This window comes from Melopsittacus undulatus, chromosome 14 (assembly GCF_012275295.1).
Source record: "Melopsittacus undulatus isolate bMelUnd1 chromosome 14, bMelUnd1.mat.Z, whole genome shotgun sequence".
Taxonomy (NCBI): domain Eukaryota; kingdom Metazoa; phylum Chordata; class Aves; order Psittaciformes; family Psittaculidae; genus Melopsittacus; species Melopsittacus undulatus.
In genome coordinates this window covers 3,436,638-3,452,325 of record NC_047540.1, presented here as the reverse complement: position 1 = coordinate 3,452,325, position 15,688 = coordinate 3,436,638, and the positions used below count along the sequence as shown (strand labels likewise).

At 51.7% G+C, this 15,688-nt stretch overlaps 1 protein-coding gene and 1 long non-coding RNA gene across 3 annotated transcripts; both read right to left on the bottom strand.

Annotated features, from left to right (window-relative positions):
• Positions 1-921: 921 nt before the first annotated feature.
• LOC117436968 (uncharacterized) lies at positions 922-3,245 on the bottom strand. The gene is made up of 4 exons (XR_004550257.1): positions 2,920-3,245; positions 2,425-2,525; positions 1,933-2,123; positions 922-1,230 (listed from the first exon to the last, which is right to left on the bottom strand). It is a non-coding gene; the product is annotated as an uncharacterized lncRNA (long non-coding RNA).
• An 886-nt stretch (positions 3,246-4,131) lies between these two features.
• On the bottom strand, positions 4,132-15,406 carry FAM76A (family with sequence similarity 76 member A). Of its 2 annotated transcripts, XM_034069181.1 has the most exons (10): positions 15,283-15,406; positions 14,696-14,760; positions 13,950-14,004; positions 13,271-13,423; positions 12,516-12,673; positions 11,936-12,022; positions 11,190-11,321; positions 7,973-8,108; positions 7,643-7,744; positions 4,132-5,881 (listed from the first exon to the last, which is right to left on the bottom strand). In XM_034069181.1, exons 1-10 carry the CDS (start codon positions 15,361-15,363, stop codon positions 5,795-5,797), a joined length of 1,056 nt encoding a protein of 351 aa, XP_033925072.1. In that variant the 5' UTR covers positions 15,364-15,406; the 3' UTR covers positions 4,132-5,794. The 2 variants fall into 2 exon arrangements, with proteins under 2 accessions (XP_033925072.1, XP_033925073.1); XM_034069182.1 differs by lacking the exon at positions 11,190-11,321.
• Between the last annotated feature and the right edge of the window lie 282 nt (positions 15,407-15,688).

The window sequence follows — 15,688 nt, the reverse complement described above, 5'->3', positions numbered from 1 at the left end:
ACACTGGGGTTCATCCACCCAAGAGCTGCAGCTCCCATGCTCTGGAATAACAGCGCCCAAAGCCAAGAAAAAAGGAAAGAAGTCAAAAAATACCCTCCCTCATCCCCCCCCCCGTGGGCAGCCACCGACGGCTGCACTGATAACAACCTGCTGCTGCCTGACGCTGCTGCCTGACAGCCTGCACATGGCAAAGTCCAGCCGATGGGAATTGCTGCACAAACAACTCCGGATTTGCCTGGAAACAGCTCTGGGCTCGAGCTCCGGCCCATTAACCCAGCATGGCATGAACTCCACACGGAGCCAGGAGTGTCAGATGCCCCCTGGACGGCTGCTCCTTGTCCTTGTCCCCTTCCCGGCGCGGCTCAGATACCCAATACCCTGCTGCTATTTATGGGGGTGTTTTGCTGTCTCTGTTCTCCCCCTTCTCTCCCCCCTCCCGAAGGTTCTGGACACGCGGGTGACACGCTGACATGGCCACAGGGACCACAGGGCTGTGGTGAGAGGTGGGCTCACCTCCCCAGGCAGTGATCCAGCTGGAGATGCTGCCAAGTATCCCATATAAAAATATCCCATCAGAAGACAGCAAAGGCTGTGCCAGGAGGGTGTTTTCCCTGGAGCTGGCACACTGGTGCAGGGAGCAAGAGCAGAGCAGCACACTATTAATCCTATCTGTTCCACAGCCCCAGGTCAGCCCATCCTGGCCAATGAGCATCAGGGTTTGCACCCTCCCACATGGGTGCCAGAATCCTGGAATGGTTTGGGTTGGAAGGTACCTTGAAGCACACCCAGGGCAGGGACACCTTCCACTGGAGCAGCTGCTCCAAGCCCCTGTGTCCAACCTGGACTTGAAGACTTCCAAGGGACGGTGACTCCTGCCCTACCCTGGGCTACCTGTTCCAATGCCTGAGCACCCTTTGGGGAAGGAATTGTTCCAAATCTCCATCTAAACCTGCCCTGATGCAGCTTGAGGCTGTTTCCTCTTGTCCCATTCCTTGTTCCTTGGGAGCACAGACTGATCCCACCTTACTGCAACCTCCTGTCAGGTAGTTGTAGAGAGCAATAACATCCCCCTGAGCCTTCTCCAGGTCCCTCAGCCATTCCTCCTCAGACTTGTGCTCCAGGCTCTGTTGCCCACTTGCTCCTCAAGGAAATACAACTGGAGGAGGGTTTCTCCATGCTGGTTGATCCCGGGCACACAGCAGCATTCCAGCGAGGCCTAGTGCAATATTCCTTGGAAAAAGGGTGACAAAGGAGATGCAACATTTCCTCAAGAGAGAAACCCAAGAGCTGAACCCAACCACCCTGTTCCCAGCACCATCAATCACAGGAAACAAGAGACAGCTCAGCAATTCCTTAGGGATTGACAGTGCTTGAGACGCTGACTGGACAAGTCTCGCTTGGGTTGAGGAGCTGCAAGGAAGCTAAGCTTCTTGCTTAAATATCTCCTTTACTGCCTATTGCTCAACCTAAGTCACCTTAGAGCAAACAGCAAGGTTGACTGGGGACAACTGTTTGGGACGGTTTTGGCCAGCCTGGACTCTGAGGACAAAGGGAAGCAGCAGAGACCACGCAGGGACTGTCCATAGGGAGCCCCTGGAGCAGATAAGATACCCATCATTAAGTGTTTCCCTTCTTCACATGCCCCACTCCTGTAGGAAGATGTGGGAGCTGGATCACCCCCATGGCTGGTCACCCCACACCTCCCCACTTACAGCCTCAAACCCACCAGCACCAAGCCTTGGGGAGCTGGCAGAAGGAAGCCCAGCCTATTTGTGGGGAGGATTCCTCTGCAGCTGCAGCATTTGGAGCCATAGAGGTCATTGCTAATGTGGTCTTTGGCACTGCAGCACCTCTGAGGTCAACGGGAGCATCCTGCTCCATTGCTGTTTCTACCCCAAAGGAGGACGGACATGTCTTCTGCAGTATAAATACCTTACAAACAATGGTTCCTACAGGTTTGTGATCCTCACTGCTCTGGAAGCTTTGGGAATAGCAATAGGAGGGAGCCACTATCTCCACGTGCTCTGGGAACAGGGACTGAACACATTGGAGCTGGTCTGGAACTGGTAAGGACGGGGTTTACAGCCAAAACACCTTTGGACTCCTGGAGCTCTGGAGATTCCCTTTGGAAGAAGGCAAAGGGCAGCTGAGTTTTCTTCATGGACGTCCTGTGAAAAAGGGGAAAACTCCATCCCAGAGGAACAGCTCTCATTGCCAGTTTGTTCCCTTCATCTCCAGCCCAAGGCTGCTGCTCTCCTCTCCTGGCTCAGCTACAACTCAACACTTACTACAGCTTGAAAGGATTTAAAGATCCTCAGTGCTGGGGTTCTTTAAAGCCCATTTTAAAGCCTGTTGGCCCCAGTGCTCCCAGAAAAGCCCAGCAATGAGGGAGGAATGGAAGGGAATGTGGTGCTAAGTAATTACCAGGCTGGTTAAGTCAGTTGACTTCTGCTTGAGCAGGTTTAGCTCTGCTGCAGGTACATGCTATTAGGCTGCAAAAGAGTTTCAGATCCTTGCCAGGGGCCCTGCAAGATGGTAAAGGAGATATTTAAGCAAGCAATTACTTAAGACAAGCCAGGTTAAAATCTAATCCTCTTGGTTAGGAAGTGCTTTGCAAACTCAAGCACCTTCAGCTCCCCAGCTCAGCACCGCAGAGACACCGAGCTTCAGGCAAGGCACAGCCAAAGATCAGCTCAGCTGAAAGGATTGGGATGGGGGAAAAACCTGGATCTCAGTTTTTACCTGGATTTGGTTACTAGCAAGTGGCTGAGCTCAGTGTGTCCTATTTAGGTGTGTTCAGTTACTATTAAAACTGTGTTTTCCTAAAGCTTTGGAATAAAGCAATCACAACCCAAACCGAACTGAGTATCTCTATATATCCTATAAACCAGGAAAAGGCAGAAGCCAGCCATTTCTTACCCAATGCCTGGCTGGAAAGTGCAGCAATTCCCTGAATCCAGCTGGAATCTCCCTGCAGCTCCACATGGCAGACACCAAGAAGCCCCTCAGAGGCACCAGGCTTGGAGCAAGAGGTTCTTTGCCTGGCTCTAGCTCTCCCCATTGCGTCGGAGCTCAGCCTTTGGCACATCAGCTCTCATCTATCTCCTGCACTGCTGTAAAGCAGGATAATTGGGCCCATTCCCATTGCTGTGCTCAGCAGAGATAAAGCACCCTGGAAGCACCAAGCACTGCTGGCACGCTCAGGCAGCAGCAGGAAGGTGCCAGCTCACCTTCTCAAGGGGCAGTTTGTCAGCCAGGCACCTGAAAGCAAGCACAAGGAGGAAGAGGAGGGATGAGGAGCTGCTGAAAGCTGCAGGTTTAAGGCTCAGCTCAGTGACACGCTGTGAAGGACACACTGGATGAAGCAGGGCAGTTTGGAACCCTCTCCCTGTGTATCCCCACAGGGTTCTGCCCTGATTGAAGGCATTAAGCCCTGGTTTTTGGCACAGGAACTTGTAGAAGGCATCACCCTGCACTGCAGAAACAATGGGAGGCTGCAGGGCTTGACACAGGAGAGCTGAGATTTGCCTTTCCCCACCCTGCAATACAGGGAGCAGACGTCCAAGGACACAGCAGGTCCTTGCCTGGTGTAAACAGGCAGGGAAAGCACCCAATGCTGACCTGCAGCTCCCACAGAACAGGGACATTCCCAAATTGAACTCTCCAGGAGGTTTTCACTCCTGGATTTGTGTTGGGAAAGGAGAAGCTTTAAGAAACAAACCCCAAACCTCTGGTTTTCCTCCAGAGTTGGGGCTGGGATAAGGGGAAGACTTCACATGGTGTTTACTCACCTCCCTTGCATCCCCCCTTCTCCTCCTGGCTTCTTGTTTCTATGCTCTGCCTTCATTCTTGGGGAAGAAAATACAGCCCAGATCCCGTGGGATGCAGCTGGATGGGTCCTGAGAAGCTGGATGTAACCAAGTAACAAGGAGCCTAGCAACAGCCTCATAAGGAGGGTTTAAAGAGGGAAATGAAAGCAGCAAACAACAGAAACCCACCACCTCGGTCCCAAACACAACCAGACCCCAAAGCAACGCTCTGGGTGCTTCGACCACCAGGAGCTAAAGCAGTTGTGGGCAGGGGAAGGTGCTTTGGTTTTCCTGCAGGTAAAGAGGAAGTCTGAGACACGGATGAGGCCTTTTGAAAACACTTTTACAGTCGCCAAAGAGTTTTGTACAAATCAAAGCATCCCGTTGAAAATCGCCATTAGTACAAACATACAAAGGAACGATGTTCTGACTACAAATCATCAGCTACTCGAGTGCATGATCCATTCAGCACAGTTATAAAACCCCCATCGTATATACAACAGGGCCCTTCTCCCTCTTCTTTTACCCCGAGGGAGGTGAAAAAGCAAAGCCCCCAGTTAAAAAAAGCCCCACCAATGCACCTCATATCCTAAGAAGATGTGAAGTAGAAAATCTGGGGTGGTATTTCCCTGCTGGCAAAGGGCAACAGCTTCAGTTTTGTCTTCTTGTTTTCACCTCAAAACAAACCCATGCAACCAAAACCAAGCCCATGGCATTGGGTCGGATGTTCAACATGCTCCTTCCATGCTGGGAGCCATCATCCCCAAAAGTGCCTTGAGTAAAGTCACCTTTAACAGGGAAAACCCAATCACTACAAGCTTGAGTGAGAGCTTCATAAAAGCCCTGCATCAAAAAGGTTTCTCCTCCCTCTATCCACCTTCAGCATCACACCATGGTTCCATCTCCTACTCCTCCTCTCTGCATCCGGCCCCACACATGGCTCCTCATGCTCTGACTGGTGCTGGGATGCTGAGGAGCTGCACCCCAAGAGGCAGAGCATGGGGAGTGCTCACCTCAGAGGGGTCTGTGGTCTCTGGGCTGCTTCCGAGAAGTACATCCCTGTTCCAGGGAGCTTTCATAGCCCTTTGATTCGCTGGCTTCTGCTCAGCAGTGAGGAACAGCCCTGGAGAGCCCCACAGAACACTTCCTGAGGAAGCCCTGTCCTCATCCAAACCCTGCTTCTGCAGCTGGAAGGGAGCTCAACCCATGCAGCCAAGCCTTGGATGCTCCTTTCATAAAGAAACAAAGTGAAAGATGCTTGATCACACCAAGCTGCAGAAGTCATCGAAGCCCCACAGGTCACCAAGTAACCAGGAGGAAGGGGGTGTCTGTATCCTTACACTCTGACTCCCACCCTGAAATCTATTGGAAGAAAACAAGAAAACACAACCCAGTTTGGTTTCTCCATAGAAAAGAAGAAAAACCCCAGAAACAAACCCAAACCCCCTTCCAAGAGAAATACAAAGCCCCCATTTTGGGAGCATCTTCCAAAAAGAGCTGGATCAAACATTCTCAGCAGTGGCACAATGTTCCAGGAACGTCTGTCGGGCTGGTGATTTATCAGCTTCCTTTTGAAAAGGGAAGAGTTGAAGGGAAACCAAGCTCCCACCACATGCAGCTCCCGACTGGCCACGGCTATTGCCTCACAGCAGCAGGTTGGGAACCAAGCAAAGTCTCTAATGCAGCAGGTTCCTCGTTGCTAATAGAAAGGATTGGCAGTGGTAGGAACTGAAAGAGATATTTAGGATGGCTGGGACCTCTCACCATGGATCACCGTGGTACCAGGCTGGTAGTCAACAGAGATAGATGGGGACCAGCCACGCTCAGGATGCTGTTGAAAGGCAACACACACACACCAGGCGTTTCCATCGAGTCCACAGCAGGGGGAGAGGGACCACACTGAGGTTTTGGCTTCCAGCCATCAGGCAGGTCTCCCAGAGTCCTTGGCTAATGCTGGGGAAAGCTCCCACACTGGGGGTTTGGTTCTAAGGGGAGGTTATTGCTCCCGACTTCTCAGGCTTTTTGCCCTTCGATAGGGCAGCTGCTTGCTTCAGGAGTTCTCTGTTCTTGGCCTGGAAACACAGTGAAAATGGGGATTTAATGGATCATCATTAGTCCTTGGGCTCCTAGAACTGGCTGGCCACAAGCTGTTGGCTTCAAGCAGGCAGATGAAAAAGGAGGTGAATGTGGCTCTGCGGCACCACAGCACGAGCTCAAGTCTGGCATCTCATCTCTAAGCACCTAGAAAAGGCTCTTCCACCCTTTTCCCCTCGTGTCCCACTGCTGTAAGCAAGAAGTGGTAGTCCTGCATCCCTACCAGCTTTGCAAACCCATGAGAGCACCACTGTGTAGTAACTTACTCTGGTTTGCACTTAATCAAAACTCAGATCAAGTTACAAACAAGGCTTTCCAGCCCCTTTTACCAGACTTTGGAGTTCATTCTCCTCTATTCTAGGAAATACATAATCTTCTAGCCTATGATAAACTATGCTCCAGCTGTAGGGTAAGAGGTAAAACCTGTGTGAAGACAGATACATGTCCTCTGTATTAGTTCCCAGTGAATGAATGACTATGTAAAAAGGAATTAAACCATCTGCTCCAGTGCTGCACGCAGTAAAGCGGCTTCTTTTGTCTCCTGCAGATTGGAAGCATACAGGCAACTCCTGCTTCCCCCCATGGAAAGAAAAAGACAAAGCAAGAGCATATTCTAACAGTGAATCATAGGAACACTTCAAGGCACCTTCAGTACACTGAGAGGATGTGAACTTTTATTTGGCATCAGTGAAGAGAAGTTTCCAGAGCCTCAGTCAACACCAGCTGAAGGAAAACACTGGGACACAACAGAGAATGTATTCCAGGCAGGAAAGCACTGCAAGGAGGGCTCATCTCCCTCTTAGCCCTTGACCTCCTGGCCAAGCAAGCAAAAAGTGGTTTGTGCTAATAGCAGTGTCTATTCCAAACTGGCGTATTTGGACACCCAAACAGGGGGGAGAGAGCTCAGGGCTGACACAGGCAGTACAGGATCGCTAAGAGCACAGATCAGTGGCTCTGTCAGCCCCTCAAGCACAGCCCACCAGTGCTCACGAGGATGGGAAGCACATCCAGCCCTCTGCACATTACACACACACAGACAGAACCTATCTCCCACTCTGATCAGTGACTTGGGTGTGTGCTGCTGGAGGAGGGGTTGTTTGCTCCAGGGGAATATAAGCCTTTGGTCTTAGCCCCTCCTATTTCTCATTGCTGGGGCTTGAGATCATTCCATCCCCCAGAGCAATTCAAGGGTGCAAAGTTCATTCCTGTGTCTGATTTCTTCCCTGTAACCAGCTCCCCTTTGACCTGCTCTCTCTGGTGGCTCACAGGGTATTCATGCTGATTGTCTGCCTACTGTTTCCCTGGCCATGACAGGAATCCTGCTCTCCCTGTTCCCTCAAACCTGCTTGATTTGGCCTCCAGAGATGCAGTGCTAAAGGAACTGCCAGTTGTTTCTTGAGCTTTTGTTCTCTCTGGTTGCTGGTCCCATAAATCACATTAAGAGGGGGGCAGACAAAGGTTCTACAGTCTGGAGAAACAGGTTCAAACCTGATTTTGGCAGTAGCTAAAATGAGTTTGATGGTTCCCCTCAACTTTACTATAGAGTACGAGGAGAGAGCAGCAAGGTGAATATAAACAGGGGTTACAATGCACTGCAGCCTGCTACAGAACTGGCAGGACAGAGAGGACAGGGCTGAGGAGCATTAGCAGAGCTGTGTGTGCAGCAGCTCACAAGTGACTGTTCTCAGTCACTCCTGGGTCCAGCAGAGCTCAGAAAATGAGAACAAAAAAGCTGTCACCTGTAACTGCTCCATGACCTCCTTGTGTGTCTTCTCCATCTGGTTCATCTTTGCCCTCATCTGCGACTCCTGGTACTGCAGGTCAGCTTTCAGCTCGGTGATCTGCAAAGAAACCAATCAGGAGCAAGTGAGCTGGAAGAAGAGATTAATGCCTTCACCCCCATGCACCCTGCAGGAACTGTGTGAGACTGGATGAGCTCAGAAACATGCTGGGGGAGTGCAGGCAGAAACTCTCTTGCCCGTTCCCAAGATAAAGCCAGACTCCACTGGTGTGTGATCTGTGTGAAGATGTCAGCCTCTGACATGGGGGGAGCAAGCCAAGGGCTGTACCTTCTTCTCCTTCTCCAAAATCATCTGGTCTTTCTGGTGCAGCATCTTCTTTAGAGTAGCCACTTCCTCCTTCAGCTGGGCAATGATAACAAAGTGGTCAGTGCCAGGAGAGTCCAGGGCCAGGTCTGGAGAAAAGCTGCAGCAAGAACAGTGAGAGACTCTCATCACAACCCTCCTCTTCACCAAGGCAGGGAAACCCTTCCCAGAGGGTACTGAAGGAGAAAAGGAATCATTTCACGACACATTGTGTCCTCCAGCCGCTCCTTGAACACAGGTGGTACCTGTATCCCTGCTCTGGATGCCACAGGAACACAAGGAACAGGGATTTCATGTGCTATATCAAGTTGTGCTGTTGCACAGCCAGCAGGGACGCAGCGCTGCTATGGGTGACCATCAGCCAGTGTCTGCTGCAACCATTCCAACAGTCCAGATCTTTATTCAAACCCAGGAGTTGAGGACAGGAATGAAGCTAATGAAGCTTCATGCAAACACTGAGGAGCTCTCTTTGCTCTTGGGTGTACAGCAAAACCTCACCGAGTTCAGAGCAGGAAAGGCTCTCTCCAGGAAGAGAAACAGCTGCACTTACACACCACCAGGCACTCTAACCCTAAGGAACCAGCTGAAAACTTACCTGGACACGAGTCACCCACCTGCCCTGGTAATCCCTACATCCCCCTGCATGGCAGGCAGTGACCTGGGCAGCCACACAGAGCCTTGCAGTGTGCACTATTTCACATCATAAGATATGATAAGCTGCAGCCACAGGCTCAGAGAGCTCACCTGATCTTTGCCTGCTGTCTGCTCCTGACTGCTGTCATTGTAAAGCTGGTTTTTATCTGTTGGTGTGTTAAAAGGGCAGTACCCTCCCAGCCACACACACCTGAAACTGCTGAATTAAACTGCAACAGCAATAAAAGAACAAAGCTTTGCCTAGAAGATGACTTCAAGTCTGGCCCTTATCAGGCCTATATAGGTAATATAAAGATCTGCTATAAAGATCAAGAGCCAGGGTTACCCGAAGGCCTCCAAAGTCAACACGTCCTAAAGCCTGCATTCAGCTCTAAAGCTGCAGTGGGCTGGGGAGGGCATGGCTTGAACTTCAGTCATTGCCTCTGTCAAGACACCTCCAGGCTCCATGTGGCCACCAAGGCAGAGGGGACTGGCTGCTCAGCATGTCTGGAAGCCACCCATTCTCTGGTTAGAAGCACATTGACTGGACTCATCAGCAAGGATGGGGCAGAAGGAAAGGCTCTTTCCACCTCTGTGCTGGGGAGCTACAAGGGGAAGCTAAGCAGGGACAGCACCACAGATGCTGAGAGATATGGCAGGTCTCTGGGTCCATCACTGTGCTGCTCATGCTGGGCAGCTCTTAAGTGCACAAGAGGTTCATACATGCAGGGAATCCTTCCATTTCAAAACTATTCCTGAGTTTCCCAAGTGCAGGCTGTGCACAGTGATGGTGGGTGCTCTGCACCTCCCTGTGTGCAAGCCTGTTACTAACAGTAGCTTTCATTTCCCACTCAGTGCAAATACGCTGAGGAGGAGAGAGAAGGAAAGGAGAGATTAAAACCCAGCCTCCACAGGGAGAGAGCTTCCCCACTGCTTCCCTCTTGCTGACACCCAAGCAAGCTTCCCTCCTGCGTGTCCTGGGCTGACAAAGAGATGCTCCCACTTCCCTCCTGAGCAGCTCCAGCAGGAGCAGCTCCCTCCTTGGCAGCTGCTGTTGCCAAGCTCCCTGTGGAGCTAGGAAGAGGAGACCCAGCCCTGCCACCCAGTGGGGAGAAGGGACAGGAGGGTCACCAGCACTCAGGAGCTGCGGGCAGAGCTGGTGCCTGCCCCTGGGTCTGCACCCATGAGTGGGTGACAGTGGGCTCAGGGTGCCCCTCCTGTCACATACGTGAGCACAGCCCCTTGGAATAGGTCAGGGGGCCACTGCTCCCCATGTCCGAGCAGGATAAAATACACGTCTCTGAAGCACACAGATGAGCTACTGTTGCTTCCAGTGGAAGCAGAGGGAAAACAGGAGCAATTCCAAAGACACCTGCTTCTCTATTGAGCAGAAAAGGAACAAAACGACTGTTCCATCATGGAAGGAGTTGGGTTGGAAGGGACCTTAAAGCTCATCCGGTTCCAATCCCCTGCCACAGCAGTGACACCTTCCACTAGAGCAGCTTGCTCCAAGCCCTATCCAGTGTGGACTGGACATTTGGCTGGAGCCAGAAGGTGCTGTACAGCTGATGTGAGCAGTGAAGAGGTGCTGGTTGTGTCTCACCCCACTCCAGGCTACGCTGTGCTGCAGCAGAGCCTAACTCCACACACAGGCTGACTCTGGAGAGGACAATCTTCTACATAATGGTGCAAGAAGAAAGAGTTTTGGGGGCTCTCAACCTCACAACCCCTTACTCAGCAACTCCAAAACGCCACTTACTGAGCCACCATTCTTACTGCACTCCAGAAGCAGAGCCCTGGGTCTATCTGAGGCAGCTGCAGCCTGCCTTTCCTACAGCACATTGCTGGAGCTCTTCAGGAGCTGCTAAAATTACCCACAGTTTGTTACTGGGAGTCATCAAACAGAGTGTGTGGCAGGAGCCAGGCTCACAACAAGAGCAAAGGAAGGTATTTGATTCCTCTCAGACAGGCTCCTGGTTTGCACATGAATGACTGAGCAATCGATGCCAGAGCAGGGGACCTTTTGCTTCATGGCTATTTGCAGTAGGGTATTACACAAATGGGCTACTCCAATGAGTTGTTAGCCCAGGCTTTAGTGAGCTGATGGCAATACCTGGTGCTGTCCTACAGCCTCAGAAGGCAAGCAGGAGCCCCTCGAGAGGGAAAGCTGCTGCAATACTAATGGGCTGCATGAGTTCTACCAGGGACTTAGCTCCAGTCTCTGCTCTGGCTCCACCAGCACTGAATTCAGATGAGTTCTGCTTCCCATTGGAGCATTTCAAACATGAACAACCACTGACAAGGTGTCAATGGTATCTATAGGACAGATGCAGTCTGTGATGTCGAAGAGAAGACATTCAGGGCAGGGAGTGATTCATTCATTACCAGTGGCTCTAACAGACACTTTGGCACTAATGAGCCTAAGCTCTGTGCTCCCAAATCACTGCTGTTGGGACAGAGATCCATCAAGAGGGATGGTTTCCATGGATGAGGCAGTTCCCAGGGAAGGAGGGAAGGCAAGAGGGGAGAAAACAACTCGTGCTCTCACTTCAGGATGTCAGTGCCTTGAGAAACAGGACAATGGTGGGCACCGAGACTCTGTTGGGAAGCAGCCCACGGCGCCAGCGTGGACGGGGCACTCTGGATAGGGGGACAAAGCATCTCGGGAGAGGAAGGAACGCTGAGAAGCAGAGAGGAAAGGCAGGAATGAAAATCTGCATGTACAAGACTATTAAAAAATCAATCAAAATCCATGTCAATCTTCCTGTTCCTGCCATCTCCCATTCTGCTGCACACGCAGCCAGCATCAATCCAGCACAAACTCTGACATCAGGATGGGATCTGATGCTTTCCAGCCAAGCTTCTTGCTTGGGAGCAGAGGAGGGATACAGGAGGTAAAGTCTCCATCCTCTCCTCCAAGGCAGCCTCCCTGCAGACCAGGCTGACAGCCCCAAAAGCACAGAGGCTGCAGAGCTCAAGTGAACAGCATAGCCAAGAGCCCCCCTTTCCCTCTAACTGCAGGGAGAGGCTGGAGCTGATCTGGCTCCAAGGAGCTCAGCCAAGGAGCAGGTTCTATCCTAGCAGTCCCAGGCACTAGGTATTCATTTCCTCTTCAAATCTATGTCTAAATGGCAAGGAACACTGGGCTGCCAGGTTCTGGAGAGCTGCTAATGCAGCCCCTCAATGTCCCAAAACCCAAGCATGAAAGCTTCCTGCTGTTCACACAGCACTGTCTCATATAAAATTCCACAAACAAGACAGCCCACCCCCAATTTCCCCATGTTCCAGGCTCACCTGTCACCATTGGCAGATATGGCATCAAACTTGGCTTTCTTCTTTGGGATTTCATTCTGAATAGAAGAGGTGGATAAGGTTTTCTGGCTGGAAAAGAAATGAGGAAATGGGATGTCAGAACCTGAATGACTTGCAGTCGAAGACAGAGAAGCAGATAAATATTCCCACCCACTTTAAGCCCATTAAACCAGTATTTTCTAGCACAAGAATGGTAAAAAATGCATTCCTTGAAGACTAGCTGGAGACTAAAAATAAGCAGGCACCAGTGCGTCAGTCAGAGCAGTAGGCAGGTGAAGAACTGCTGCTCCCAATCTCCATTTCAAATCATGGAATTCCACAAATGCAGCTGAACTGGAATCATGTACAAGTTCAGGAAGTTGAAGCACTGGTGGCCTACAAGTCTACTCCAGCACAGTGGGCTTTGCAAACTAGCCAAGCCTCACTTAGCCAGAGTCTCCTGAACAAGAGCCCAAACCCCATCACTGAAGGTGGGTGCTTCTCCCAGTTCCTTTAGGAAGCACACCTAAGGAGCACGGGGCAGCCAGGCCCCCCATTTGCTCACCCTGTACATGCAGGTTACCTGTTGTAGTGGCTGCCACTGCTGAGCCTGCTGTACTGTTCCTTCTCCTGCAGGCTTGCTCGAGAGGAGCTGCTCAGGTGTTTGCACTGCTCTTTGGTCTTCTGTAGGACCCGTTTGTAGGACAGTGTGCACAACCAGCACAGCAGCTTCCCATCCACCTGCAACGTGAGAGCGGGGCAATGTGGAGTCTTGTTTTCAGCCCACAAACCAAACAGGGTGAAGGCAAGAAGCAACTTCAGGTTTCAGATCACATATGAACAAGCAGTGACTCAAGAAGTGCCTGGAAAGGGTTAGCAGTGCAGCCTGCATGGCTAGTGCAATGCAGACAAGGTTCCTCAACAGAAGCTTCTCCATCCTAACTACAGCCTCTGCCAGGCTTTGCCTACAGCCCATCTAACAGCACCCATTCACCAGGACAGGATAACTCAAGTGGATTTCAAAGCAATGCCAAGGAACAGCATGGGCCAGGGTGCTCACCCAAACAGCAAGGGTCTCATCCTGAGGATGGGGATTATCAGTGCATTATCCCAAAGGACAAAGGGATGGTTACAGCCTGCAGGAACAAAGCTTCAAGCCTCCTAAGAACCACTTGTGTTGTTGAAGCAAAGGGTGGCAGAAGCATGGAATGTGTTCTCTGGCAGAGGTGTGACACTTCCAGCTCCTTCAGGCTACGTCCCAAATACCGAAGGGGGTGGACAGACAACCACTGTGATCAATCCTTTTACCTTTTGGCCTCCTTTTACAGAGATACTGACCTTTTTCCTGTCATCCTTCCTGTCAAAGGCACACTGCTGCTTGCACTGCTCACAGGAGTGTGGAGGGCCATACTTCTTCTCCGAGTTTGTGCATCGCTGGCACTTGTTTCCAATAAATGCTGCTATGATGTTGCAATACTGGCAGGGTTTGGGCTTTAAGAAACAAGAACAGAGAGCAAATATAGCAGTGCCTTCTAATTACACCAATACATTTTTCTTTCCGCTTCTCCCCATCACTTCCAAGCTTGTATTTCCTTGTTGCAACCCAAGACATAATGCAGTTGGACCCCTGGTCTCCAGCTAAGTGTATTTAGCACCCAGACCATTTATCAAGTGCAATAAAATAACTAGAAAATCTATAATACAATCCAAATCTCTTTTTCAGACTCCAGACAAGCATGAAACAAAGATTTAGCACTGCTTCCTGCAGCAACCTCAGCTTGTGTAAGCATGCTCTCATTTCTATCGGCTACCCAATAGCTCATTTCCTGGCCTCAAATGATGCAGAGCTGCTCTTTTCTGTGCTGAAAGGAGAAAAAAGGTAAAAGCTTCACCCTTGAGGGACCTGCATGTTATCGATCAGTCGTGCTATTACAACAGAGCAGCCCATAAACTGCTCTGGGAGGCAGCAGGATAGAGACGAGGAAGATGAAAGGAACAGAGGCTGCTGCTCACTTACTGTGCCGTAGAGCTTCACATTCTGAGCACACTTCTTGCATATTGTGTTGGTTTTGCTATTAAAAAAGAAGGACAGATCATTCCATTAACACTTCCCCAAAGAACATTAAACCTCCATGGTTTAGGATCCCCGTCTCCCTATGCTCAGTCTCTAGTGGTGAGACCATATTCATCTTCACTAGGGACTCAGATATCAAAGTGTGTTTCTTATCCCCACCTGGCTGAGGATAATTTGCCCAAAAGTGCTATTGCAAAAGGTAGCTTTTAGTTAAGGCATCCCCAGATGCCACCTGGTCCTCCCCAATACAGGAGTCTGAGCCCTGGCTGATTGGCAGCAGATGTGATTCAGCACCGGTGACTGGATGAGGAGGTTAACGCAGGGCAGGGCAGAGGTGTTTTTGTCCAACACACATAGGAAAGAACATCTCACACAACTGGGGTTACCAATTCTTCCTTATAACTTGCACAGCTAAAGGAAACGCATTAGGAAATGAGGTTTGGGTACCAGAAATCAGGTAAGAGGGAAGCCAGTGGGAAGATGCATCCAGCTCCTTCAGTGCAAGATGCATCTCAGCACTGACCAAAAACCAAACCAAGCAAAGAGTGCATATCTAAAGACACCACAGACGTGTGTAGGAGACCTTTGAAGACGGCCAAGTCCTCCACAGCAACAACCTGGGGTGGAATCCTTCTGCTGTGCCTGCTCTATAGACACCCCTGGGCTCCCCCACTTCAGAAGGCATTTACCTTTCCTGCTGGAATTCAGTCCTGCAGTAAGTGCATTTAACGATGGGATGTGCAATCCGGCACTCCTGCAAGGAGAGCAGCATTGGGTGAGGTGCAGCGCTCCCCACCCCACACCCCACACCCCCTACTGACCCCATGCACACCCCTCCATCAGGCAGGACACCTGCTAGAGTCCTGCACCCAACCCACACCTCTGCCCTTCCCACCCCAAACGGTGCCCCTGAGCTCCCCCTTTTCTTCCATACACCACAAGATCCCTCCCAACCATCCCTGATCCCCCAGTGCTCCAAGCCTCCCTCTCGAACAAGCCTTCAGTTGCCCCCACGCCTTCCCCCATGAACATCACCCACCTCCCCCCCAACCCCCCCCAGTGGCCCCATAAATCCCTGTCCAGCACCCCAAGCACCCCTCAGCACCCCCGAACAGCCCTCCCTGCCCTCAGCACCGCCTCATTACTGCACGCTCCCAGCTCCCCCCATACCTCCAGCCCCATAACACCTCCCTATGCCCACCCAGCACCCTGAGGCCCCGAGGAGCCCCTGTGACCGCCGGCATGAGCAGCCCCCCGCCCGGCGCTGCCCCCTCACCTTGCAGAGCTGCTGGCCCTGGCTCAGCGCCTCGAACGGGAAGCGCTGGTGGCACTTGGTGCAGGCGTACAGCGCCGCCATGCCGCCGCCCCGCTGACAGGCGCGGCCCGGCCGGCCCGCCCCGCCCGCCGGGCACCGCCCCCCGCCAGCTCCTATTGGCTAATTCCCTCGTCACTCACACAAGCGCGGCTTCTGATTGGGTAAACCTCGGAAGTGGGCGGAGCGATAGCGCGTCCTCCTCCTCCTCCCTCCCCCGCCCTCTTCCCTCCGCGGGCGGTGGGGAAGGGGCGGTGCTGACGTCACGCAAAGAGGCCACGCCCCCGCCCTCCTCCGCGTGGGGATGTCCCACAAGGCTTTGCGGAGGGGACCCGGAAGTGGGGCTTGGATTGGGGTAAACGGAGCCGAA